Below are 27381 nucleotides of genomic sequence, written 5' to 3'. Positions count from 1 at the left end.
TTTTTTTGAAGGAATAAGCACATTTCAATTAATCTTAGGAATTACTTATGATTGGGACTCACTTTTTCAGTGTCAGTGTGGGCTGTGTTCTGCTTTGCATTCTTCAGTAATTTGCTGAGGGGTTCTGGGAACATAACATCTTAAGGTCACCTTTATTTCAATAACCCACTGAGGCCCAATGAAGACCAACCAATTAGTATGCATAAAAGACAAGAGATTTTGGCATTTCTCACCTTTCCTGCGTCCTCTACGAGGAGTGGGGCCTTCCTTGGTTTGAGGAGAGTCCTTCTTGTCCCCATCGGGGCTGTAATGAAACCCAGGGTGGTCTGAAAGAGAATCACAGCAGAGCCGTTTAACCCTTTTGGATCTTAAAGTCAATAAATGCCTATTAAGTCAATATCACTTACGGATTGCATCCATCTCCAAAATTGCTTGTTTCGCCTGCAAAGCAAAAAAAAAAAAAGGAAAGAAAGAAGAGAGTTTGATGGGATTTTCATGTAAGCATACATCTCTCCACTTGGTGGTGCTGTGCTACAGTCTTCACTCAAACGATTGCAGGAGAAATACATCACATTGTTTCAACTTAACTTGATCTCGATCAATTGTGTAGACTTGTCTGATGTAGAATCGTTTTCTTTGAATACTATTAGATTTTCGTGCAAGACTACACCTGAAATTGAATATTTTTGCCTCAATTTTAAAGATGTTTTGAGTAAAACGTCATTCACTTCTGTCAATTAGCTAAGCAAATAGAGAACAGCAGCAACGCTTAACGAAAGCATTCTTAAAAGAGTGACACATTCACAACATCCCACTCAAACTCTCAGGTAAGCTCCACTTACCTTGGCAGGAATTTTTGCAGGATGGTTTTCAAGTATGAGCCTTTTGAGGTGTAAGATCCACATGCGCTTGTCTTGCTGCGATTTGGCCTGAGGTCAGAGCGAAACATCAGAGAGAGGATTATGTCATACGTGCACTTTTACTGCGGCTTAGAGGATTGGGATAAATCCTTTCAAAATACGGCTTTTGCACGTCGCACATTAGATTTTCCTTTTTAATGCTCCTCCAAAACGTGGTTTGTTAGGTAGCAACAATGAGTGCCTTTGGCCCTAAAACACCCAACATGTCCGAACAGCTCAGAAAGGTGAGCCTGGATGGGCTACAGAACAATGAAACACCTACAAACAATCGGAGCACTTTCTGACTCTTGCTCAATGCTGCTGGTAGCAAGTTTTAAAACCTGTAATTAGTTCAAAAGTAGAACTGCCACAAACGATTATATTAAAATAGCTGACTAATCACCAATTATTTTTTCTGATTAGTCGACTAATCGGGTCATGTGCAAACTGGATGTGAAGCACACATCTTAACCAATATTAGCTTTAAACTAACTCAAAACTAGATATATAGCATTACATGCTAGTGTGAAAGCTGTAAGCTGAATTTGGCCGGTAAAGATGCTGGAATTGATAGCTAAAATCGCTAAGGCTGAAAAACAGTTAAAATATTAGTTCAATGCCAAATGAGCCTGAAAAACTGAAAAAAGTAAGTTAACTTAAGTTAGCCAAAACAGCTAGCCTGCAGCTGAAATATTGTCTAAACTCCAAATTAGCCTAAAAAAGCAAAAAAGTAATAGGCTAGCATGTGGCTGAAATATTAGCCAAACTCAAATAAGCCACAATAAAAAATAAAAATCCTAAAAAAACCCTAAATCCTAAAAATCCTAAAGCTGAAATAGCTAGCATGCAGCTGAAATATTAGCTAATCGCCAAACTAGCCTAAAAAACTGAAAAAAATACTAAATTAGTAAAAACAGCTAGCATGCATCTGGAACATTAGCTAAACTCCAAATAAGCTTAAAAAAACACCAAATTAGTTAAAAGAGCTATGTGTAGCTGAAATAATAGCTAAACTCCAAATTACCTAAAAAACAACAAAAAACCCAAACTAAATTAGCCAAAACAGCTAGCATGTAGCTGAAATATTAGCTAAGCTCCAAAATAGCCTAAAAAACTGAAAAAAATACTAAATTAGCAAAAACAGCTAGCATGTAGCTGAAATAGCTAAACTCCAAAATAGCCTAAAATATCCTAAATTAGCCAAATAGGCTAGCATGCAGCTGAAATATTAGCTAAATTCCAAATAAGCTTAAATAAAACACTAAATCAGCCAAAATAGCTATGTGTTGCTGAAATAATAGCTAAACTCTAAATTACCTAAAAAACAACAACAAAAAACCCAAACTAAATTAGCCAAAACAGCTAGCATGTAGCTGAAATATTAGCTAAACTCCAAAACAGCCCAAAAAAAACGTACTAAATGCCAAAATAGCCCAAAAAACTACCAGAATGTTATTATAACTTTCAACTTGACTACACTCTGACTCCATATAATATAAAGTTACGACTAACAGACTATTAAATTAATTTTCGACTATTTTTAATAGTCGATTAGTCGTCAATTAGTGGACTAATTTTTGCAGCCCTATTCTAAAGTTGTTTAACATTTGCGTGGTTGCATGCACTTGTTGCGTCTTACCTGCACTGTGTGCTGTAGCTTAGGGTTCTTGTAGTGAAACACGCTGAAACTTAGTGGCTCTTTTGGAATAACTTCAACAAGCATCAGATTGCAACACTGCAGGAGGGGAATTAGGAGTCACGTTAAAGAACAGAACCATCTCTAAACTGTGTGGCACTCTAAGATGCGCGACTGACCAATATGTGAGCCTTGTATGTGTACGTTTCTTCTCGCTTCTTCGTAATCAGCAGCAGCTTGTCAAATAGAAAAAGGGTCCTTTCATTTTTGGCTCGCTGCAGACGGAACGTTCCTTCAAGAACCAACTCCCCGTATCCGATCAGATCGGGCCCTTTCCAGTTGGTCAGGAGACTCTGGATTTCCTGCACAACATCAGAAAGAAGAGCTGGTAAACCCCAGTTTGATTCAGGACAAGCAAAGAATTTTATATAGGAAGATTTTTAGTGTCAGGACAAGAAAGAAACGCGAAGCAAATGAAAGAAAAATATATGGATATAAATATATGCCATCTTTGTGCAAGGCTAACGACATAGAAACCAGCTATTGAAATGTCGACTGAGTCAGGCGCTACAGAGAGTTCACATGGCCGTTCTAAAGACGTCAGTTTCTGTTTTGACTAATAAAAGAGTCGGTGAGAGTGTGGGAGCGCTTTTCGCACCTGCAGTCTAACTGCGTGCTCGTGTTTCCTCTTCATGTCGTTGATGTGCCAGGCCACTCTCTGCATGGTGTCAATGGCCTCCTGCACCACTTCATGGGTCTCTGTGTCCTTCTCCATGTGGTTGGCTATCTCCTGCACAAACAATTGTGGTTTAGCACGTGGAAACACTTGCAATCTTGCTCCTAAAACCAAAGTGGTCACCAAGGACCGTGCAGACACTGATACATTGAGCAGACGTGCTGTGCACCATATGTCTGTGCATTTGGCTCCCTCCACATTATATCACACCGATATGGACAAAATCATTAGCAGGCACTAACAGGAATGCGTCTCCCTTTTTCACAGTAAAAGGTAATTTTTTTATTTTTTTTTTTGCGTGCTAAACAGCCACCAGGCAGACGTACATGCAGCAGAAGGTGGTACTTTAGGATCCGTTGCACCGGCTTGAGCAAGTAAGAACCCAAGGGTAGGGAGTGTCTCAGTGATTCTTGGCGCTCGCGGAAAAACTTGGCCAACGCCTTGTTCCTCATGCACTCTGTGAGCACAGCCACTGACCTGTGGAGACAAAACACAGAAGGAAATGTCAGGGATGGGCAGTAAATCATTATCTGACAGCTATAAAATCGTAATGTAAGCTATTGCAGAAAGGGAAAGTTTCACGTCATTGGTTCAGAAATTAGCAGTTTATTTACTGACATTTAGAAAGCATACTTTTTTGAATTTGTGTATGTTTTGAATCAATTTAAACTATACAAATGCATTTAAATGGCTTTGGTTGACTACTAATAATTTGACATTAAATGCATTTAACAAAACGGCAGCCTTTTAAGAACTGGCTCAGTGGAGCTGGTTTGCTGTGTGACCTACTGAAGAATAAAGAGCTTTTTCACCGAGCTCTGAAGCAGTGAGTGCGTGCGGAGCTGAGCAAGACAGAAAAAGACAGTTGTGAACTTGATTCATTCTTCTGTGTCTTGTGTGTGTCTGGATTCCAGCGCGGTTCCACACAGGCCTCACATTGTTCTGGAGGAAACCCGACCTTAGGGCTCAGCGTCGACCATGATGCATCTACGGCCTCTGTGACTGTGAGCTTATATGCAACTGTCTCCCTATGTGCGACCTTGGTGGGGGTCACCAGCTGTGGAAGAGCGACTTCCACAAACAGCTGACAATGGCTTCTATAGTGATGAAATCTACATTAATGCTGTCACGATGAACTTGCTGGCCTGCAAAGTGACTTTCTAGTCAAATACAGTAGACCAGGGGTGTAAACTCAATCATACAAGGGCCAAAATCCAAAACACACCTTAGGTCGCGGGCCGAGCAGGATAAACATTTATTGAAAGGTCTAAAACTAAAGTTTTAAAACTTCAAAATCGTAATGTTTTAACATTATGAGCTAGATATATAGCATTACCAGCAATGATGCTAATATGAATGCTGTAAGCTGAATTTGGCCACTGAAGATGCTAGTGCTGAGAGCTGATGACACTGAGGTTAATAGCTGAAATCGCTGAAGCTGATAGCCTGCTAAAATATTAGCTAAATTCAAATTGGCCTATATCCCACTTGAAAAAAACGTAGGTGAGCCAAACCAGCTAGCACGCAGCTGAAAAAATAGCTAAAATTCAAAATAGCCCAAAAAACGGAAATAAACTCCTAAATTTGCCAAAACAGCTAGCATGTAAATATTAGCCAAATTTCAAGACTGCCTATTCAACTTTAAAAAGGGTAAATTAGCAACAACAACTAGCATGTAGCTGAAATATTAGCTAAATTCCAAAACAACCAAAAAAAAACAAGAACAAAAAAGCCTAGACTAGCCAAAACAGCTAGCATGTAGCTGAAATATTAGCTAAACTCCAAATTAGCCTAAAAATGTTAATAAATGCCAAAATAGTCCAAAAAGCTAGTAGAATGCCAATTTTTTAAACATTAAAACTGTATCTTTTTAACATAATTATTAGTAATACAAGGGCAGAAATATTATTCTAGAACCTAAAAAAACTTTTAATATTTTACTCTCCATAAAAATATGTTTTGTCAAAATTATACAAGTTAGAAATAAGTGCAAGATAACATCGGGCCATTAATAAAAATAAAATAAAATGATCTGGAGGGCCGGATCTGGCCCCCGGGCCTTGAGTGTTTCAGGTACTGTAAATGTATCAGACTGACATAATAATACTTGATACCACTCCTTCCAGGAGTCCACACTGCTCAGACAGAACTGAATAAAGCATTAACAGCATTAGGTATGATAAGGTGACAGTTTTAATAGCTCGTCTGTCAGCGTGAAAGCTGGAAGTACAAAAGGGCGGAGGGGGAAAAAATGGGAGCACAAAGCAGAAAAGGAAGCACAGGGACCCTGAGGCATAACTGACAGTAGACGCTCCGACTCCTGCCGAGGAGCTCTCCATACAGCATGTCAGGCTGTCAGGGCGGGCAGAAAGGTAACGCTTTGATCGACGTGCACAATGGAGCTATGTGAGACGCTGGGAAGGCAGCGTGTGGAGATGAGCTCATGATGGGACCAGATTAGCCAACAGTCTCAGATATGAACCCTGACGGTGTTCTTACCGTGGGTAGTTGGTGCAGTACTGGGTATAGATGTGGAACTCTTCACTCTGGAGGAACACGGAAAAACAACTTTTAGTCACATGGGAAAAAAAGTTTTGCAAAATTGGCCGTTACTTGTCACGTGTTGGAGATGTAACCTAATGAGTGCTGCTAATCTTTCCAAACAAAAAGCAGACAAAAAGGAACTGGAACTAGATGGATAGAGGAACAAGAACAGCAAGATGAGAAAGAAGTTTATTTAATCTATTATTATTAACTTGTTTGGGAACAAGTGTAACTAGAAAATTTGCATTACCTGCAATAATGCTTTAATGTACTGTAATTGCCCAAGAGATTTGAGGAAAATGCTGCATAATGCTAAAGTTGCTAAAGGACTTAAAGTCGCAGGAGTCACAAAGAATAAAAACAAATGTCTTAAAAAATAAAAAACATTACAAAAATTTAATTAACTCATAATTAGTCCAAAAAACATCAGTTGATGCTAAATTAGCAAAAAAAAAAAAAAAAAAAAAGTTACCACGATACAAAAATACCACCTTAACTCAGAATGAACCCAAAAACATTAGTATTTGCCAACTTAGCCAAAAATGTTAGCATGGTGCTAAAATATTAAGTAAACTCAAGAATTGCCCCAAAACATCAGAAGATTTATTTTTAGCCAAAAAAGCTAGCATGTTGCTAAAATCTTTGCTTAACTCAGAATTAGCCCAAAACCTTAGTAAATGCTAAATTAGCCAAAAAAGCTTTCATGTCGCTAAAATACTAGCTTAACAGAATTAGCACAAAAAGCCTCATTAGATGCTGAATTAGCCAAAAATGTTAGCATGGTGCTAAAATATTAACTAAACTCAAGAATAGCCCCAAAAAACTCAGTAAATATACTATTAGCCAAAAAAGCTAACATGTTGCTAAAATCTTAGCTTAACTCAGAATTAGCCCCAAACCTTAGTAAATGCTAAATTAGCCAAAAAAAAAAAGAAAAAAGCTATCATGTCGTTAAAATACTTGCTTAACGCAGAATTAACACAAAAACCTCTTTAGATGCTAAATTAACCAAAAATTTGAGTATGGTGCTAAAATATTAACTAAACTGAAGAATAACCCAAAAAACTCAGTAAATATATTATTAGCCAAAAAAGCTAGCATGTTGCTAACATCTTTGCTTAACACAGAATTAGCCACAAAAACCTCAAGATGCCAAATTAGTCAAAAATGTGCACATGGTGCTAAAATATTAGCAAGAATAACCCAAAAAAACTCATCGAATGCTAAATTATCCAAATGTGTTAGAATGCTGCTAAAATATTAGCAAAACTAGAAATTTGCCTTAAAAACCTCAGTAGCATTGATGTCCTGATACAGATATTGCATGAGTTTTAAACAGTGCAAAAAAATGTGATTCATTTTGTGGGAAAAAGAAAATGCAAACGTTGCGTAAAATTGTAAAATATTGCATAAAATGTAAAAAATTGCTTCAATAATTGTGTGAAATGTAACAATAGCAAAAGTACAAGCATACATTTCCTACACATGCTGAATGTTTTTAATTGCATAAATTTGCTAAAATTCTCATTCATTTCAATGGGACCGAAAAATCGCATAAATTGCGTAATATCTTGAAATCCGTAAAATTTACGAAAACCAAAAATACAAGCGATAATGCGCTTAACAAGCTGAATGTTTTGATAACAAGATTGCAGAAATTGCTGAAAGTGTGGTTGAGTTTCTACATGCCAAAATACGTAAGGAAGAAGAATAAATAAAGAAAAACAGAATCACTAAAGTGAACAATGAAGGACACGTTCTCTGAACTTCATTTTGTGCCGTAAACATTAGTGCAAAGCTCCGCCTTCAACATCTTCAAAGCTGCTTCTGTCAAATCAACCATAGCCTTCAGTGAACCAGCATTTCTAAGCCCTCTTCTCTTGCATGAAAAGATGTTTTTTGTTTTTCTAGAAGCTCCATATTAAGATCTAGCGACCGTTTTTGTCCTGCTGCTTGTTTCCTTTTTACTGTCTTAGCCCACAGACAGACAAGGCATCCTCTCTCCTCCGATCCTCATTGAAAATCATCTCTGTAATTTATGATTAGTTGAGCCCTGGCCTTTAATTCTCCGTTTATCCAAACAGCCCTGAGCTCCTGGATTAAATATACCTTCATACCACACAGCTGCCCCTTTCCAGAGACACGCTCCCCACCTCGCATACTTCCTCGAACATCAAAGCCAGCGTGACTTATCAAAGCTGGAATTAACCTCTTTGATCTCATATCACCCTGGATTTTTTTTACAAAAACATTTTGTCTTCATCTTTATTGATCATTTATGGGCATTTCTGTCTTGTTTCTTTGGCCTCAAGATGAACCGGTTGTTGCAAAAGTCAAAAAGTCCATAAACTATGGAGGGATTTTTGTGCCACAATATTGCAAACAAAAATCACAGTTTCAAATTTTTCTAAATTTTCTAAATTGCAAACAAAATGTAACGTGTTAAGAAAAAAAAACATAGTTAAAATTACATATTTGCTTTCAAAAACGTTTTTTTCTTGCTTTCAAAAACATATTTTTGCATTTACAATTTTTTTCTTTCAAAACATATTTTAGCATCTGCAATTTTTTTTTTTTTTGCTGTTAAAAATATTTTTGCGATTGCAGCACAAACATTTTTAGATACGTAGTGCCTCATCTCGCTTTCACTCTATCTTTGATTTTGCATTCACAAGTTTCATTTTGTTAGTGCCACTTTAAACAGCCTCCTGATTGGTCTAGATTCTATCCAATCAGGTGTCCTCCTCGCATTGCCGATCTTGGAGGCCGAGGCCGACTTTTTAGTGTCGCACAAACGTAACGCCAAGAGAAAATTTTAAACGCAAAATCAAAGATAGGGCGAAAGTGTGATGAGACACAATGCATCTGAAAACTTTTGTGTTGCAAAAGCAGAAGTATTTGTAAAAAGCAAAAATCAAAAAAACGTTTGTAAATGCAAAAGAAAAAAGTTTTTGAAAACAAATATGTTGTATTTTCATGTGCAAATTATGAAGTTTTATTCTCAACAATTCACATTTTGTTTGTAATTTAGAACATTTTGATCTCAAATCTGTAACTTTTGCTTGCTATATGCTGGCACAAAAATCCCTTCATAAGAAACAGTGGAAGATGTTTTGGTGGGGGGAATGGATGCAGGAAGTCGTAAACGCAAACAGCCAATCACAGAAGGCCGTTCTGGCTTTGGTCCTCTTTTATCTTAAAGCAAAAATAACATCTATGAGTCCAAAGCAAACTGATTACAAACAGCAAAATATACGAACGTTCTCAGAAACGGTTCGCCTGAGGTGCTCCGTGGGAACTTTCCTAAATTGAAGAGCAGAGCTCTCCTCCTGCTCCTCCTCCTCCTCCTCGTCTCCAGGCGTCTGCCTCCACAGACCTAAACACAACCAGATGTGCCACCATCGATTTTTGATGAAGCGCACTAATATCGTCCTGCCCCAAAAAGTCAAGACCACAAGCTGGAATACAGACTCTGCAGTTCAAACCATCCGACCTCACGCCTATAATACACTTTCCTTTTAGAAAAATCCGAGCTCTGCATCATGTAATTTTCATATCCAACTTCTAAAAGTAAGCTCCTATGAAAGTAGAAAATAACCAGAAACGTTGTATTACCTGCTAGTGTGAATGTTTTTTGCTGAAAGTAGTCATTGAAGATGCTGAAAATGGTGACAAAACTTATTTTATTTGCTGAAGGGATTTGCTGAAAATGCAAAAGCTATTTGCAAAACGTTAAATTTGCTAAAAGACTAGAAATTGTACTAAGTACTATGAAAGAGCGCCGAAGGTGACCTAAATTTCTGAAAAAAATTGTAATAAAATTGCTTAAAAATCCCTTATACGTGCTAATTTAGCAAAATATTGAGAGTGTTGCATAAACTCCAAATTAGATTAAAAAACCTAAGCAGATGCCAAAATGTTAGCATGTTGCTAAAATATTAGCTAAACTGCTACTCAGTTTGCATGGAGAGACCTCAGTAGAGGCTTAATTAGCCAAAAAAAAAAAGGCTAGCTCGTTGCTTAAATACTAGCTAAGCTCCAAAATAGCCTAAAATTCCTCAGTAAACTAAATTAGTCAAGAGCGTTAGCCTGTTGCTAAAATAGAAGCTAAACTCTAAATTAGCCTAAAAAAACCCAGTAAATAGCAAATTGAATTGCCAAAAACGTTAGCATGTTGCTAAAATATTATCTAAACTGCTACTTAGTTAGCATGGAGAGACCTCAGTAGTTGCCAAATTAGCCAAAAATAGCCAGCACATTGTTTAATTACTAGCTAAAGCTTAGTAGGCTTAGATAAATTAGTCAAAAATGTTTTCATGTTGCTAAAATAAAAGTTAAACTCTAAATTAGCCTAAAAACCCCAGTAAAATAGCAAATTAGCCAAAAACATTAGCGTGTTGCTGAAATAGAAGCTAAACTCTAAATTAGCCTTACCTTAGTAGATAACAAATTGTCCAAAAATGTTAGCATGTTACTACAATATCAGCTAAATTCCAAATTAGCATAAAAAACCTCAGTAGATGCCAAAATAGCCCTCAAAAGGCTAGCTTGTTGCTTAAATACTAGCTAAGCTCCAAAATAGCCTAAACTTCCTCAGTAAACTAAATTAGTCAAAAGCGTTAGCCTGTTGCGAAAATAGAAGCTAAGCTCTAAATTAGCCTAAAAAAAACCCAGGAAATAGCTAATTTAATTGCCAAAAACATTAGCATGTTGCTAAAATATGAGCTAAACAATTTATTTTGATGATTACTATAAAAGATTAAAACATAGCCAATTTGAAACATAGAAAATGGAGCAGGAGAATCAAGTGTGAATGCTTACTACGCAATCACACAATAAAAAAATACTTTCCTTTAGCTGCTAATTGCAAAAGAAAAAAACTAAAAAAGAAAGTATTTCTGGGTTTATCTGAATCATCACTTTGATAACAAAAGGGCTTTTAAATCTAGTTTGGATTAGTGACACTGAGTCAGCATGCAGGAACGGAGAGTGGCAGATCAACCAACTTTCAGCTCTTACTGTAATTGCACTTCGCTTCAGTCAGCATGTTGAAACCCATAAAACACTTAAAAACAGCTTACTCAACACGCAGCACGGCGAGGGTACGGACACAAGAACATGGGGATGAATGGGCAATTATCTAAATGGTGAAGATTTACAGCTGGCTTTTTTAAATGCTGTGATTCTTGGCTGATGACACTCCGATAAAAATGTGTCTGTGGATGCACGCATGTCGCATAATAAAGGACACATTTTGTGGTGCTTTTGGCTGCGATGACTCATATAAGAAGCTCCAGTCACCAACATTAAAGCAGACATGCAGCTTTAATTAGACTTGTATAGTAAAATCTTAATTAAAATCTCAATTCATTCTTCTGTTTTGTTGTCCAATCTGCAGGAGTGTCTGGACTATCCCGGCAGTTAAAAGCCTCATATGTACTCCTTGTACTGTCAGGCAGGCTGGTTCATGTCGTGGAGAAATCAAAGAGTAGAATCCTCCCTGCTGCTTTGTCCAGACAAGGGTTCTGAAAGTTTCTGCAACTGCAGCTGCACACGCCCATTTCATGGGTGATTTGACTAAACAAATCCAAAACCCTAATAAACATCTAAGACGGCACTTTCTACTTACAAAAGACCGTCTAAAACTTTGCAGTTTCACCCAAACATACTTTTATACTCAATGACATCACAGATGTTCATCTAAATTGCAAGGAAGAACATTTATTTAATCTGTTGATAACCCTGTAAATCAGGGGAGTCAAACTCAATCTAAAACACACCGAACAGGAAAAACATTTGTTGAACACACTAAGACTACATTTTTAAAACTTTAAAAACATAACTTTCTAACTTTATTATAAACTAGATATATAGCATTACCTGCGATAATGCTAGTGTGAATGGTGTAAGCTGAATGTGGCCGCTGAAGATGTTAGTGCTGATAGCTGAAGAAATTGATAGTTGAAAACGCTGAGGCTGATAACCAACGAAAATATTAGCTAAATACTGAATTCGCCTAAAGAAAAAACAAACAAAAAAGACTTAGGTTAGCTAAAACAGCTAGCATGTAGCTCAAAAATAGCTAAACTTCAAAATAGCTTAAAAAACTGAAAAAACGCCTAAATTAGCCAAAAAAGCTAGCGTGTAAATATTAGCCTAACTCCAAAACAGCCTTAAAAGTAAAAAAAAAAAAAAAAATCTAAACTAGCCAAAACAAATAGCTAAACTTCAAAATGGCCTAAAATACGAAAAAAAAAACCAAATTAGCCAAAAAGGTAGCGTGTAAATATTAGCCTAACTCCAAAACAGCCTTAAAACAAACAAAAAATAAATAAATAAAAAAACCTAAACTAGCCAAAACAGCTAGTATGTAACCTAAATATTAGCTAAACTTCAAAACAGCCTAAAAAAGCCTAAATTATCAAAAGCAGCTAGCATGTAGCTGAAAAAATAGCTAAACTTTAAAATGGCCTAAAAAACTGAAAAATGAACAAAATTAGCCAAAAAAGCTAACGTGTAAATATTAGCCTAACTACAAAACAGCCTTAAAACTAAAAAAAAAAAAACCTAAACTAGCCAAAACAGCTAGTATGTAACCTAAATATTAGCTTGACTCCAAAACAGCCTAAAAACGCCTAAATTAGCAAAAGCAGCTAACATGTAGCTGATATATTAGCTAAACTCCTTAAATAACCGTAAAAAAACTTAAGAAGAAAAACTTAAATTAGCCAAAACAACTAGCATGTAGCTGAAATATTAGCTAAACTCCAAAATAGTGTGAACAAAGCCAAAACAGTCCAAAAAGCTAGCAGAATAGCCATTTTTAAAACTTTAAAACTGTTACTTTTTAACATAATTATGAATAATAAAAAAACAGGAATATTAAATCAATTTAAACCTTGAAAAACATTCAATATTTTACTCTCCATAAAATGTATTTTGTCCAAATTATACAATTTAGAAATAAGCGCAAGATAATGTTAATAACAAAAAATAAAATGATCTGGAGGGCCGGATAGAATTACCCGGAGGGCCAGATCCGGCCCCCGGGCCTTGACTTTGACACGTGCTTTAAATCAAAACGACCACAAACACGGCCAGCATGCCGTCACCATCAGCTCCTTCTTCTTGCATCATCACAACATTAATCAGCTGATTGCAATTTGCTTCCTGCACACGCTTATTTCTGGCTCCCGGTTAATTACACGGTTGTGGTGCGGGCTGCAATGAAATCTGTTTGTCTGAACAACAACTGCTGTATTTAGTCTGAGACTTTTTCGGCGCATGCATGGTCAGACGGGTACTCTGTGGTAGTGGGTGTAATTGCAGTCTGGTGGGGAAGGAATGTAGAAGTGTTGAGGAGGAAGTGAGAGAATGCAACAGTTTAATGCAGCTGCAAACACCGACTGTTTCACTTTAAATGAGGGTATTTTATTGTATGTTAGCCAGCTAAATGTTTATCTTTGCACCCTTATTATTCAACTAATTAATCAATCCAACTTAAGACACTCTGTTTACTTTTAATTAGACAGGAAATTATTTAAAAAAAAACAGAGTTTGATGAAACAGGAAATGAAAAACAGACAAAACTTCAACTATTAAATGAGTTGTTGAATTAAAAAAAAAAAGTTGAACCTAATAGCAATAAATATATTTTAAAACTGGACCAAATGAGTGTAGAAAATTACGTACTTTTGGCTCCAATAAAATATAATCAATATAATTGCCATTTTTTCCACAATTTGGAGGCCGCCATGTTGGAGTCAAACGTCAGTAAGCTCTGATTGGTCCAAATCAGTTTCTTTCTATGAATCGGTCCCTTGTTCTGCTCTCTGGAGATCAATCACTCGAGTAGTAGCACACTACACTTCCCATCAGCCCCTCCAATCACTCCCAGCAGTATTTAGTCTGAACTCTGTTCAGTGCGAAGTCTTGTTTGTGCCACTCTGCCTGCATCGCTGAGCGTTCTCATCTTGACCTGATCGTCTGCTTCATCTGACGTCTTCGATTCTGATCGTTTGCCGCCTGCCCCGACCCTCGCCTGCACCCTGACCACTCTGGTTGTTGTCTGATGCCCTCATGCTAATAATAATAGGATTAGCGAGAGGTTGTTGCAAGAACGGTTATTCTGACAACTATGATGACTTCCTGGTACTTCCTGTTTGGAACACCAGGGTGAGGGGTCAATCGTTTCTAGTTCTCATACAGTCAACAGAGGGCCAAGAACAGAACCCTGTGGTACTCCACGGAGAAGAGAAGCTGGATAAGAAGCGTTTCCCAGCAACGTATGACTGAAACAGTTTCAGAGGATTACATATTCATCAACCATAGAGATTCTTAGGATTTTCAGCCTTAATTTCAGCATTTAGATGCTTTTCTCGCAGGTAATTACTGAAACTGTGATTAAACGCCTTAAACCAGTCATTGTGTTATTAAATTTACCCATAAACAACACAGTAAATACATTAATTCTGACGGATTCTGATCTGTTTGGAGAAGCCTTTGGTTTCCATGAGAGTATCAAAAGCTTTCAGCTGTTGAAGAACATTAATTTCATGCCTCACGTGCTCTCAAATAGCCCGGATTCATAATGGCAACATTTTTAGTTTGTCCTCTCAGCAATTAGACCGTGACTAAAGCATCCAACGCAGCTGCAATTTGTATATCTTTTGTTTGGGTGTGTGTGTGTTCAGACCAGTTATATGAGCAGGTTTCAACAAGAACAGAACAAAAGTGCATGAAATCAGAGAAGCAGGAGAAGAGCTTTCACTTAAGTCAAAAAGCCTCTGTACGTGACGTTTGGTTCTTAATTTCCTTGGCTGGAAACATTGGTTTCTATGGAGGAGAAAGACATTTACCTTGGAGACAAAGCACTCGGCGATGGCCACGGGGTCTGAGTTACACTTCTCCAGGTGATGAAGGAGGTCCCTAAAACAAAAATCAAGAAGAACTTTTAGGAGATTAAAGTCTCCGTACAAAGAATTTTTTTTAGCTTCTATGTGGGAATGTGTTCGTCTGCGGGAAGCAGATAAAGATATTGTGTCATGGCTGTAAGGTGAGGTCATTGTCGCAGTTTCAAACCACTGTTACACATCCTTAGATTAGGCGGCGTGTAGCAGCTGAGAAATCACAAACAGGCATTTGTGTCTGCAGACCACCATGGAGGACGCTCAGCTGGCCTATACTCACAAACGCACAGGCTGAGCGGAGCCAGAGGCAAACAAGCCGCACACCTGAGTGGAAATCAACAGGTGGTTCAGCCAAGTTTCACTGTAACAGGCACTGTTTGTGGAGCCAGAGAGACAAAGTCTGTCGCTGTCTCAAATGCTTCTTTCCATCTCCGTCTAGGTCGGGTTTCTCGCCCTTTTTGGACAAATAATGGAGTTTTCAAGACCAAATTTATATGAATCACTTTTTAATTCTCATTTATAAAATTATAAATCAGAATAACTGTGAAAAAATATGATGAACATCCTAAATTTTCCATTTTTGGATGATATTCTGGTAGGAAAAAAAGGTACCTGTTAAAGTGGTAGATGTCTCGGATGTTGCCAAAAAGTGAACTTTTATCCTGTGAGCTCAACGCCAGTCGAGACTGTTTGGAGATGCATTCCAAGTAATCCTGCAGGGGGAGAAAAGGAGGTCATGTTAGAGCAGACGTGACAAAGTCAAGGCCCGCGGGCCGGATCCGGCCCTCCTGGTAATTCTATCCAGCCCTCCAGATCATTTTATTTTATCGTTATTAATGGCTCGATGTTATCTCGCGCTTATTTCTAACTTGTATTATTTTGACACAATATATTTTTATGGGGAGTAAAATATTGAAAGTTATTTAAGGTTTATGTTGATTTAATCTGAAATAATATCCCTGCCTTTTTATTATTAATAATTATGCTAAAAAGTTATTATTTAAAGTTTTAAAAACTGAAATTCTTTAAGCTTTTTGGACTATTTTGGCAGTTAGTAAGATTTTTGGGGGCTATTTTGAAGTTTAGCTAATATTTCAGCTACATGCTAGCTGTTGTGGCTAATTTAGGATTTTTTTTCATTATTTTAGGCTATTTTGAAGTTTAGCTTATTTTTCAGCTACATGCTAGCTGTTTTGACTAACCTAATTTGTATTTTTGTTTTAGCTTTTTAGGCTAGCTAGCTAATATTTTAGCTGGCTACCAACGTCAGGGTTTTCAGCTATTAGCTTCAGCCTTTTAAGCGATCAGCTTCAGTGTTTTTAGCACTCATTTTCAGCATCTTCAGCAGTAGCATGTTCATTAGCCAAATTCCGCTTACAGCATTCACACTAGCATTATTACAGGTAGTGCTATATATCTAGTATATAATTATGTTCAAAGCCACATTTTTAAAGTTTTAAAATTTGAAATTCTTCAACCTTTTTGAACTATTTTGGCATTTAGTAAAATTTTTTGGGGCTATTTTGAAGTTTGGCTAATATTTCAGCAACATGCTAGCTGTTGTGGCTAATTTAGTTTTTTTTCGGCTGTCTTGGTGTTAGGCTAGTATTTACTTGCTTGCTGTTTTGGCTAATTTATTAATTTTTTCAGTTCTTTAGGCTATTTTGAAGTTTAGCTATTTTTCAGCTACATGCTAGCTTTTTTGGCTGACTAATTTGTAGTTTGTTTTTTTTAGCTTTTTAGGCTAGTTAGCTAATATTTTAGCTGGCTACCAATGTCAGGTTTTTTTTTTAGCTATTAAGATTCAGCCTTTTCAGCTATCAGCTTCAGTGTTTTTAGCACTCATTTTCAGCATCTTCAGCACCAGCAGTAGCATGTTTATTAGCACAATTCAACTGGTTTATAGCACTATATATCTAGTTTATAATTATGTTAAAAGTTACATTTTTAAAGTTTTAAAAATGTAGTTTTAGAGTGTTCAATAAATGTTTATCCTGTTCGGCCCGCGACCTAAGGTATATTTGGGATTTTGGCCCGTCGTGTGATCGAGTTTGACACACCTGAATTTGAAGGTTTTGCTAACATCTTCAAAGCCGATAGATTTTAACTGTCATTTCTGCATTTATGCAGTCAGTCTATGAGAAACAGAGAATAACAAAAAGGCTGTGAAATGAGTCACCAACAGTTTTTACCTCTAGAGAGCAGAAAGCTTCGGTCATCTTTGCCTGACAGATTTTTCAGGGGTAGAATCTGTTTTTTAAAATCCGAAAAATTTATAGTGCAATTGGATCCAAAGAAAATGTAGCAGGATTTTTTTTTTTTTTAAGATTAAGGAGATTGTGTAATTTCATTGTAAAAGCCATGAGCTTATTACAGAGGAGGGCAGATAAAACCCACATCTGGAGCAAGCAAATTGCAAACGATGAAATAACAATTTAAAAAAATGGCGTTAAATCGCATGTTATTCAATAATCCTATTATATCTATACTTTAACATTTAACTTAAAACATAAAAAAGGGCTTAAGGAGGGTCTCGTTTTAACTATATTAGTGAATTATCTGATATTTTACTCGATTCTGAAACTTTTTTCAAAGTGACTTTTGTTTTTTACTGTAATATTTTCCCACTTTACCTCATAATTACAGCATTTTGACCCCTTTGTTTAAAAATAATAATATTAATAAAGTATAGTATTAAAGTATACTATTAATATATAATAATAATAGTATACTTTTTCTCTACAGTGGACACTCAAGTAGATGTAGATGGAACTCAAATGATCTCTTCCTGTCTTTATTTAAAATTTTTTAGAAGGCAATTTAGTGTTTGTTAGACAGAATTGCTGGAAAACTTTTGCTAAATTCAAAAGCAAACTGATTAAAAAGGAACATAGACAAATATTCTAACCAATTCTGATACGTCTCATTTTCTTCTCACTCCAACTATTGTAACATTTTGTTTTCTTTATCACAAAACCAGGCACGTATTGTTATTTTAGGTAACCATTTTTGATAGAGATCTAGACGGTCGCTGGATGAAGAGACCTAATAAGAAGTATTGTTTGCTGGGGAGGATTTCACTTTACAGATCTTATCATTGCTGACATCAGTGCTGTTAGCGATAAGAAAATAACAAATTCAGAACACGAGCCTTTTGTGTTGCTTTCTTAAACAAGAGAAGAGAATAAAGACTGTTTTGCAGAAATATTTCTGCTTTTGTGTTCAAAGAATTAAACACGTTTGCTGTCATAAGACAGCTGAAGTTAAATACCTATAATTTTTCCATAAGAACATCTTAAAAAGCAGATAAAATAATTGAAAAAATGTATTTCTTTTAAAAAATGAGTCATTTTATTTAGATATAATGTTAGATTTTGTACTTGAAGTGTTTAGTTGAGCAGAAATTAGACAAATTGTTGAGATTTAGAGTTTAGTTTACTCGTGTTCTCCTAAATATTACTTTATATTCTCATAGTTCACAAGACTACATCATATTTAGTGCAATAATATTCAAATGAACACTAGAATATTGATAAAATAAGACCATAATAGATTTCTTAGCATAAAAATATGCAATAATTCCAGGTTATAGAAATATAATAACTCATGACTTTGTATAAAAACCTGATCGCTTGTGTTTTTAATCATCAGTGAAATGGAACAGATACGCTTTGACTAAATCTGGTTGCCCGAGACGTTTCATCTCTTGGCCTGCAAGTTGAATTCTGATAAAATCTTTTACTGGAGGCGATTAAATGGACCATCCAAGCACATCAGCCACATGATGGAGGGAAAACCTGCACACAGCACTGGAACTGATTTAAGTCCAGTAGTTTTCCACACATAAGGATGAATTTTTTAATGCTGGACCTGAGAAACTGAAAGTTGTTTACAGGGAAGAAAATTGAAATAGGATCAGTTAAAGCGTAAAATCTACATTATAATCCTAAAATCAAGAAGAAAAGTTGTTCTTAGCCTAAAAAAATACAATAAATTTAAATAAAAACACAGTGATTGGATGAACCGGTATTTTATACCCTGTGTGAAGAGCGACTTATTTGTGTTTTTTTAAGTCATAAATATTTTTCCAGTAAACATCGGTTGTCTTTTAATAGTTGTTTCCATTAACAACCACTAGAGGGAGCTAAATTTGAGTGTAAGTATTTGCTACTGACAACAGAAGAATAAGTGTCGTCCAAAACAAACATGGAAGAGAATCTGATTGTTTTCCTCTTAAACTTTGATATTTTTCTTATACAGATCAAAAGATTAGTATTATTGGATTTCTATCTTTATTTATTTTTTTTTAGCTATGCTGAGCTTGGTGAAATAGTTCTGAAATGTCACATTTTTCTCCTAAAAATGCGACTTATTCTCCAGACCGACTCAAAATCTGGAAAATCCGGTAAATAAAAATGTTACATAAACTTATCAGATGCATTTTTATGTGTTGTGTACATTAGTAAACAACTGAAAATTTGTTGCTAATTTGTTTTACCTCCATTAACCAGCCAGCAAAGCCACGTGGACCCCATACGGTTTAAAAATGTTTGCTCACATTTTCTTAAGTGGGCTCTCAGTGGGTTAGCTCGCTATGCTATCCAGCCGACTGGTGGACAGCGGAGCTTGTTAGCTAGCTACAGCAGAACTGGCTAACTCAATAAAGCAGACCTCCATAAGCTCGCTGTTGAGGGGCTCGCTAGCTAGCTATAGCAGAGCTTGCTAGAGTGCTACAGTGGAGCTCGCTAGCATCCTTCAGCGGAGCTTGCTAACATGCTACAGTGGAACTCACTAGCTCGCTATAGCAGAGATTGTAAGAATGCTACAGCGGAGATCACTAGCGTGCTACAGTGGAGCTTGCTAGCTCGCTATAGCAGAGCTTGCTAGAATGCTACAATGGAGTTTGCTAGTGTAACAGGTGTTTAGTTTATTTAATTCCACCAAATTTGATGTAAATAGTCTTTTTTATGAACATTTCTACCTGGGTGTTAGTCTGTCCGAGGGTACTTGAACTCACCACGGTGACGCAGCAGACAGTGCTGCACATGCGCACTCAGACTGCAGCGGATTGTGGCTGAGGTAAGACCTGCTCCTCCTTGTGTCCGTTCTTTGTTATTTATATATTAGCTTAAACTGTTTTTGAATTTGGTTATCGGGATTTAAAAAATTTAAAACTGGAATTGTACTGCATTAATTTCCCCTGGTTTGTGATGTGTTATTTTTTTTTACTAGCTGCTTTAAACGAGCCGATGCGCCATTTTCGCGCCTTTTTTCGTCCATTTTGTGTTGACTTTTCTTTCTTTTACGTGCAATTTTCAGTTGTTTGGGGGAAGCACGGACGAAAATCCCGGACAGCCGTGTAACATTTGTGTTTTCTGTCGACCAGGTATGATGTTAGTTTCTCATTTTCTCATTTTATTTTCATGTTTTATTCCACGTTCTGTGGGGGGAGGTGCTGCACATGCGCACTCAGACTGGCAGCGGATTGTGGCTGAGTTGTTTGGGGGAAGCACTGACGAAAATCCAGGACAGCCGTGTAAAATTTGTGTTTTCTGTCAACCAGAATAAACACAGAAATTGCAGACAAACCCAATGGGGGCCCACATTTTCTGCCCACTTTTAAACCATTTGGGGCCAACTTGGACTTGCTGGCTTATGTTCTGTTACACAACTAAGTCATATTTTCAGTTTTTATTCTTTAATCTGCATCTCTTTTCTTGGATAGAGGACTTCTAGTTCAATCTCTCCTCCTTGAGTGGCACACGAGTAGAGTCAATCCGTTCTGGATGACCCGACGTGTAAAACCGTCCGACAAGTTTTGGTTTTAGGGTTCAAATTACAAAAGGATTGAGTGGCAAAATATGTGCTCCAAGACAGGCGGCTGTTTATGTTTAGAATTTGTTGACTGTTGTTAAGAACGTAAGGTGATCTGACCCTGCCTGACCCCTTCACTCATCACTCTCTGTGTTGCTGAGAGCAACAATGGGCAGATTTGCACTCACACACACAGCTAAGGTCCACTCCTTCCTCAGCATCAAACACAACAAGTTCAAACTTGATACTTTCATGTGTTAACCATTAACCTCTGGGAGGAGTCGGTCCCCACACCAAACAACCCTGCCCTGCAGTAGGAAGCCATCATAGCGGCCCGAGTAAAGTGTAAACAATCAAATCCCTGCGCTTGAGGATTTCCACAGAAAAAGTGACGTTTCCAGAGAATTCCCAGATTCCTGGTCGACTTCAAACACTCATTGGTTCCAGATTTGGGGATAGAAGAAAGCGAGAGCCTTCTATTTAATGTGGTCTGAGGATGATGGATTGGGCTGCGCACTCTGATGGAGGTAAAGGAGGGTGGTCCTGCAGAGGCAACACAAACTAAACTCACACGGAGACCTCAGAGAGCATGGAAATGGACAATAGTCCAGCAGGTTCTGTAAATATAGCAATTAACAGAAAACGCCATACAAAGACGGCAGAAACAACAAGAGAGCTGCTGACAGATGAAACTCAGGTGAGCAGAGGGGGAGTCTGGGTAAATATTTGTGTTCGGGCCGTCACACCCTCTTCCCTTGCAAGGAAGCAGCCTGGGCAGCGGGATTCACAAAACGGGGGCATGGGACGCTGCTTTAATAGCTCGCATTTTCTTCAGTTTTGTTTTTTCGATATACGAGGAGTAGTTTTTCTCCCATTCGTGTCTGTATGTTTTTCATTATTTAGAATCTCAACCACACTTTTAGCGATTTCAGCAAGCTTGGTATCAAAACATTCATCTTGTTCTGGACTTTAACGCTTTTATTTTTAGTATTGACATTTTTTAAGATTTTTTGCAATTTATGCAATTTTTTTAGCCCTATAGACATGAGAAAATCTTAAAATACTTTGTGCTCTTTTTAAAATCTATGCAAAATTGGTTTTAAAATGGTCAGCACGTTCAAGACATTCCTGCTTGAACTTTTTGTATTTATATCTTTCACGTTTTGTAAATTTTTTCGCAATTAATGCGATTTTTCAGCTCTATAGTAATTGCTTTGAAACCAATGCAATATTGGTATCAAAAAGTTCAGCACGTTCAGGACATTCATGCTTCAACTTTTGGTATTACTAAATTACATTTTTTTATTTTTCGCAATTTTTGCGTTATTTTTCTTTTTTTTCCAAGAAATTCTTCAGATCTTTTGTACACTTTTTAAACTTGTGCAATATTAGTATCAAAACGTTAAGCACGTTCGGGACATTCATGCTTGAATTTTCAGTATTACTAAATTTCATGTTTTTTTCATTTTACGCAATTTTTGTGATTTTTCAAGAAATTCTTTAAGTCTTTTGTACACTTTTGAAACTTGTGCAATATTAGTATCAAAACATTCAGTACGTTCAGGACATTCATGCTTGTACTTTATCTATTTATATTTTTTACGTATTGTCAATTTTTTTTTCGCAATTAATGCAATTTTTCAGGAAACTCTTCAAATCTTTAGTACACTTTTGAAACTTGTGCAATATTACAACCAAAACGTTTAGCACGTTCAGGACATTCATGCTTGAAGTTTTGGAATTACTAAATTTCTTTTTTTTTTTTTTTTGTTTTATTATTTAACGCAATTTTTGCGTTTTTTTTTTCAAGAAATTCTTCAAATCTTTTGTACACTTTTGAAACTTGTGCAATATAAGTATCAATACGTTCAGCACATTCAAGACATTTATGCTTGTACTTTATGTATTTATATCTTTTATGTATTGTTACATTTTTTTTCACAATTAATGCGATTTTTCTATAGTAATACACTTTGTAACCTAAGCAATAGTGGTATCAAAATGTTCAGCACACTTAGGACATTCATGCCTGTTCTATTGGTATTTATACCTTTGACGTTTTTTTTATGCAATTTTAGCAATTTTTTAAGAAATTCCTTTAAATTCTTTGTGCACTTTTGAAACCTATACAATATTGGTATCAAAATGTTCAGGACGTTCAGGACACTCATGTTTATACTTTTGGTATTTATAAGTTTTACGATTTTAAAAATATACACAATATTGCTACTTTTCAATAAATTCTTAAAATATTTTGTGCACTTTTGAAACCTTTGCAATATTGGTTTAGAAAACGTTCAGCACATTCAGAATGTTTATGCTAGTACTTTTGGTATTCACAAACTACGTTTTTTTTTATTTTAAAGAATTTTTTTAAATAAAATTTTGAGTATTTTTTTCAAATTCTTTGTGCACTTTTGAAACATATTCAATAGTAGTATCAAAAGGTTCAGAACGTTAAGGCTATACTTTTTTTCACCGTTTTTTGAAAATAGCACGCAATTTTTGCGTTTTTTTTATTTTTTTTTTTTAAAGAAATTATTTTAATTGTATGTGTACCTTTAAAACTTGTGCAACATTGGTATCAAAATGTTCAGCACGTTCAGGACTTTCATGGTTGTACTTTGGCATTCATACCTTTTACACATTTTAAAATTTGACGCAATTTTTGCGATTTTACAAGAAATTCTTCAAATTCTTTGTGCACTTTCTGCAACTTTAAGTCCTTTAGTAACTTTAGCATTTAACTCCATAGTGTTAGCATTTTCAGCTAATCACTTCAGCAATTACAGTAAATTTCTTTAGCATCTTTAGCGACAACATATTACAACAAGCATTCACACCAGCATTATCGCAGGTAATGCAACTGTAATTTTTCTCGATATGAAGTTTAAATCTTTTCAGATTCTCCACGATGTTCTCTGGATCTTTAGAGGACAGACTAAACGTGTGTCCTACTGAAAAATGTTGCTCCGAGTGAGGGTGTCCAGGGGCTGGGTGGTCTGACCCACTAATGGAAATCTGCCGAGCCGGAGCAGAAACGGGTTATTAAGTGCAACTCTTAAGCTCTGTTCAGTGTTTTTCTGGCCGCGTTTGGGCGTTGTTATCTCTGAGCTAAATCCCACTTCCTACTTTTCTTTCTGCGCTCAATCTCCTGACCTCTGTGTCCTCACGGATGGGGCTAAGACAGAGAGGAGAGTGGCGGGACATAAATCATTTTGGCACTCCGAAGAAAAAAACCTCATAATTACTGCATCACTTTCCTCCTTTAAGCTGCAATTTTATTTATTAAGAGGGCTTTTAGGTTATCGGCAGATATTTAAAAAATGAGAAAAAGAGGTAAAAGGAAGAAGAAGTTTTGATCTAATACAGTTCTTAACAAAGCCACTGGCTGAAGGCGATTTGTATTCTTGCAGTTCAAAGCTAACATCCCCAAACAAATACATTTGTCGGATACAGCATTGGTGCGCCTGTGTTGGTGACATAAAGACACCGGTGTCTTGTAACTCGATCAAACCCCGCCTGCAAGCACAAGTGACCTCATTGTGTTAAAGGTTTTTTAAATCAGCAGTTAGCGTCACGTGTTAGAGGACAAACAACAAAAAAAGGATGTTTTTATCTGAAAGTTCGAGGCTCTGACCTCCTCTTGAAAAGATGAAGGTCATGCAGGCTGACACGCCTTTAATGACGGTAAAGAGGCGACACCATTTTTCTCTTTTTACGGTAAAAAAAGGAGATGTTTGACAGCAGAGGAAGCAACATGCTCTTGTTTCGGTTTTCACCTCTTATTGTATAAATGCAGCCTGTAGGCCATAGATTGGTGACTGAAAAGAACTTCTTAAAGAGACAATACTGTGTCAAGATTACCTTATATCTCCATGTGTGGGAACGTTGAGCTCTGCTGTGTTTTTTTAAGTTCATAAACCAAATTATATGGATACAATGAAAACAAATGTATAATGTTTAGTGCGCTCCCAGTGAAATCAGCTCTGATATGAACCTGTTCAGCACCCAGTTTAAAAAAATAATATAATAATAACATAATAAATAATGATAGCAATTAAATGTGCATGTAAAAAAAATGAAAAAAACTTGGCCAGAGGAAATGATTGAAGTGCTTATGTTGTGGCATTTACAGTGGATACACAGACTAATAAAACAGTTGCAATTTAAAGAAATGTTTTTTTTTTTTGCTCTTTTTTCAGCTTTGCATCTGCTTAAATTTATATAATTATAGATTTTTCCAAAGGCAACTGCTGGAAAATGTTTCCACTTTTCTAAAAGTAGTTTTTTTTGTCACATTTTCTGCATAAAACGTGAACTTTCTGTAGTCTCTTTCAGGTTTTCTCCAGAAATGTCATGCTTTCTGTAGTTTTTTGTTATATTTTCTGCAGAAAACATTAACTTTCTGTAGTTTTTTCTCAGGTTTTCTGCAGAAAACGTGAATTTTTTGTAGTTTTTTGTCACATTTCCTGCAGTTTTCCTCATGTTTTCTCCAGAAATGTGATGCTTTCTGTAGTTTTTTGTTACATTTTCTGCATAAAACATGAACTGTATATTGTCTTTCCTCAGATTTTCTGTAGAAATTTCATACTTTCTGTTGTTTTTTTGTCACATTTTCTGCATAAACATGAACTCTGTAGTCTTTCCTCAGATTTTCTGCAGAAATGTGATGCTTTCTGTAGTTTTTTGTCACATTTTCTGCAGTTTTCCTCATGTTTTCTCCAGAAATGTGATGCTTTCTGTAGTTTTTTGTCAAATTTTCCTCAGAAAATGTGAATTTTAGGCAGTTTTCCTAAGATTTTATCCAGAAGTTTCATGCTTTCTGTAGTGATTGTTATATTTTCTGCAGAAAACATGAACTTTCTGTAGTTTTTCCTCAGGTTTTCTGCAGAAAACGTGATTTTTTTTTTTTGTAGTTTTTTTGTTACATTTTCTGCATAAAACATGAACTGTCTATTGTCTTTCCTCAGGTTTTCTGTAGAAATGTCATACTTTCTGTTGTTTTTTGTCACATTTTCTGCAGAAAACATGAATTTTCTGAAGTTTTCCTCAGGCTTTCTCTAGAAATGTCATGCTTAATGTACTTTTTTGTTATATTTTCTGCAGAAAACATGAATTTTCTGCAGTTTTCCTCAGGTTTTCTGCAGGAATGTCATGCTTTCTGTAGTTTTTGTAAAATTTTCTACAGAAAAAATGAATTTTCTGTAGGTTTTCCTCATGTTTTCTGCAGAAATGTCATACTTACAAAAACAGCCATTTTTGTGAGAAGACTGTAGCCTTTTCAGCAACTATTGTTTTAAAAGGTTTCTGCTCTTGCAGGTTAAAAAATGTTTCAGTACATTTATATTGCACTGCAAAAGTAATCTTTTAAGATGAACTATGAGTAAGAGTTTGCAGAACGGTCATAACCTTCAAAGATTATATGAGCACCCATCATTCCCTCTAAATTGCTTTTTATTCCAAATATTTAGGATTTTTGTTCAGTACCTCCACGATGCTGCGGAGGTCCTGCACGTACGTCCTCTCTGTGTCCAGAATCTCCTGCACCACTCGGTCCACGTACGTTCTGGGTCCCTGCACCTGCAGCGTCCTCTCTCCTCCTTCAGGACTCATCTCAGGCTCAGAATGTTCCTTCTGTCCGCCGAGATGCTTCTCCTCTCCCTCATCTTCCTCCCTGCATCCCAGCTGCCTGGCTGGAACCAGCTCCAACCGAATCGCCCCGGAGTCGCAGTCCGAGGTCACGGGGTGACAGTGCGGGGGGGAGACGAGGGTGGAGCGGCTGCCCAGCGAGCAGTGACTGTCTCGGGAGGAGGCCGAGGACGAGGTGGACCCGTAGCTGATCGGCCTCTCGGCGCTGTCGGGTGAGGAGTCCATGCTGATGGCTGAGCAGTACCGCGAGGAGGCGCGGTGGAAGGACGAGTGGCGGAGGCAGCGGGCGGGGATGTCGACGGGGCTCAGGGCTGAGCCGGAGTCCGGGACTTCAGGAAGAGGAGGCAACACATCTGGCAGGTAGCTGTAGTCGTCTGAAACGAAAACGAATCATCAATCATTTCAGTATTTCCAAAAAATACTAAAAACCATCCAAACTTCCTCATTGATCATAATGAAAATAATAATTTATTTTTCTTTCCTTTTTAGCTTGCACAAGCAATTTTGCTCAAAATCTCTTGTACAGTTTCTTGCAATTTTTTTTTGGTTTTATTGTTTGAATTCTTAGTGGCATTCACACACTTTCCGCAATTTCAACAATCTTGGTATCAAAAAATTCAGCTTGTTCAGGACAATACTGCTTGGGTTTTGGATATTAATAAACTTTATAGTTTTTGAAATATTGAGCAAAATATGCCCCATAGAAAATGATTGAAAAAGTCTTAAAATATCTTAATTTTACGTGGATTGACAACAAGCCTTTAAATAAATTCATGGGCTTTGTTTTAATATTGTATAGTAATTTAAAAAAACATGCTAACGTTTTTCTCTAATTTGTTGTCTACGTCGGTATTTTTTGGGCTAATTTAGAGTTTAGCTTCTATTTTAGCAACATGCTAACGTTTTTGACTTATTTGTTGTCTACTTCGGTATTTTTTAGGCTAATTTAGAGTTTAGCTTTTATTTTAGCAACATTCTAGCGTTTTTGACTTATTTAGTTTACTAAAGAATTTAAGGCTATTTTGGGGTCTAGCGAGTATTTAAGCAACAAGGTAGCTTCTTTGGCTATTTTTTGTCTACTGAGGGTTTTATGCTAATTTAGAGCTTAGCTTCTATTTTGGCAACATGCTAACGATTTTGGCTAATTTGTTATCTGCTTGGGTATTTTTTAGGCAAATTTAGAATTTGGCT

At 36.6% G+C, this 27381-nt stretch overlaps 1 protein-coding gene across 1 annotated transcript in view; it reads right to left on the bottom strand.

The window, feature by feature from the left end:
- LOC112158173 (pleckstrin homology domain-containing family G member 1) overlaps window positions 1-27381 on the bottom strand; it is a 45334-nt gene that overhangs the window by 4513 nt on the left and 13440 nt on the right. The window contains exons 2-13 of the mRNA XM_024291398.2: window positions 26029-26564; window positions 15337-15437; window positions 14674-14743; window positions 5771-5817; window positions 3598-3748; window positions 3194-3325; window positions 2715-2897; window positions 2539-2634; window positions 843-929; window positions 408-441; window positions 234-326; window positions 63-124 (exon numbers count right to left, since the gene is read on the bottom strand). Of these exons, the coding sequence (XP_024147166.2) occupies window positions 63-124; window positions 234-326; window positions 408-441; window positions 843-929; window positions 2539-2634; window positions 2715-2897; window positions 3194-3325; window positions 3598-3748; window positions 5771-5817; window positions 14674-14743; window positions 15337-15437; window positions 26029-26564 (1592 nt within the window). The remainder of the gene's footprint in view (window positions 1-62; window positions 125-233; window positions 327-407; window positions 442-842; window positions 930-2538; window positions 2635-2714; window positions 2898-3193; window positions 3326-3597; window positions 3749-5770; window positions 5818-14673; window positions 14744-15336; window positions 15438-26028; window positions 26565-27381) is intronic.

This window comes from Oryzias melastigma, linkage group LG24 (genome assembly GCF_002922805.2).
Source record: "Oryzias melastigma strain HK-1 linkage group LG24, ASM292280v2, whole genome shotgun sequence".
Lineage (NCBI taxonomy): Eukaryota > Metazoa > Chordata > Actinopteri > Beloniformes > Adrianichthyidae > Oryzias > Oryzias melastigma.
Note: the sequence above shows the minus strand (reverse complement) of the source record. Positions and strands in the feature narration are given on the sequence as shown.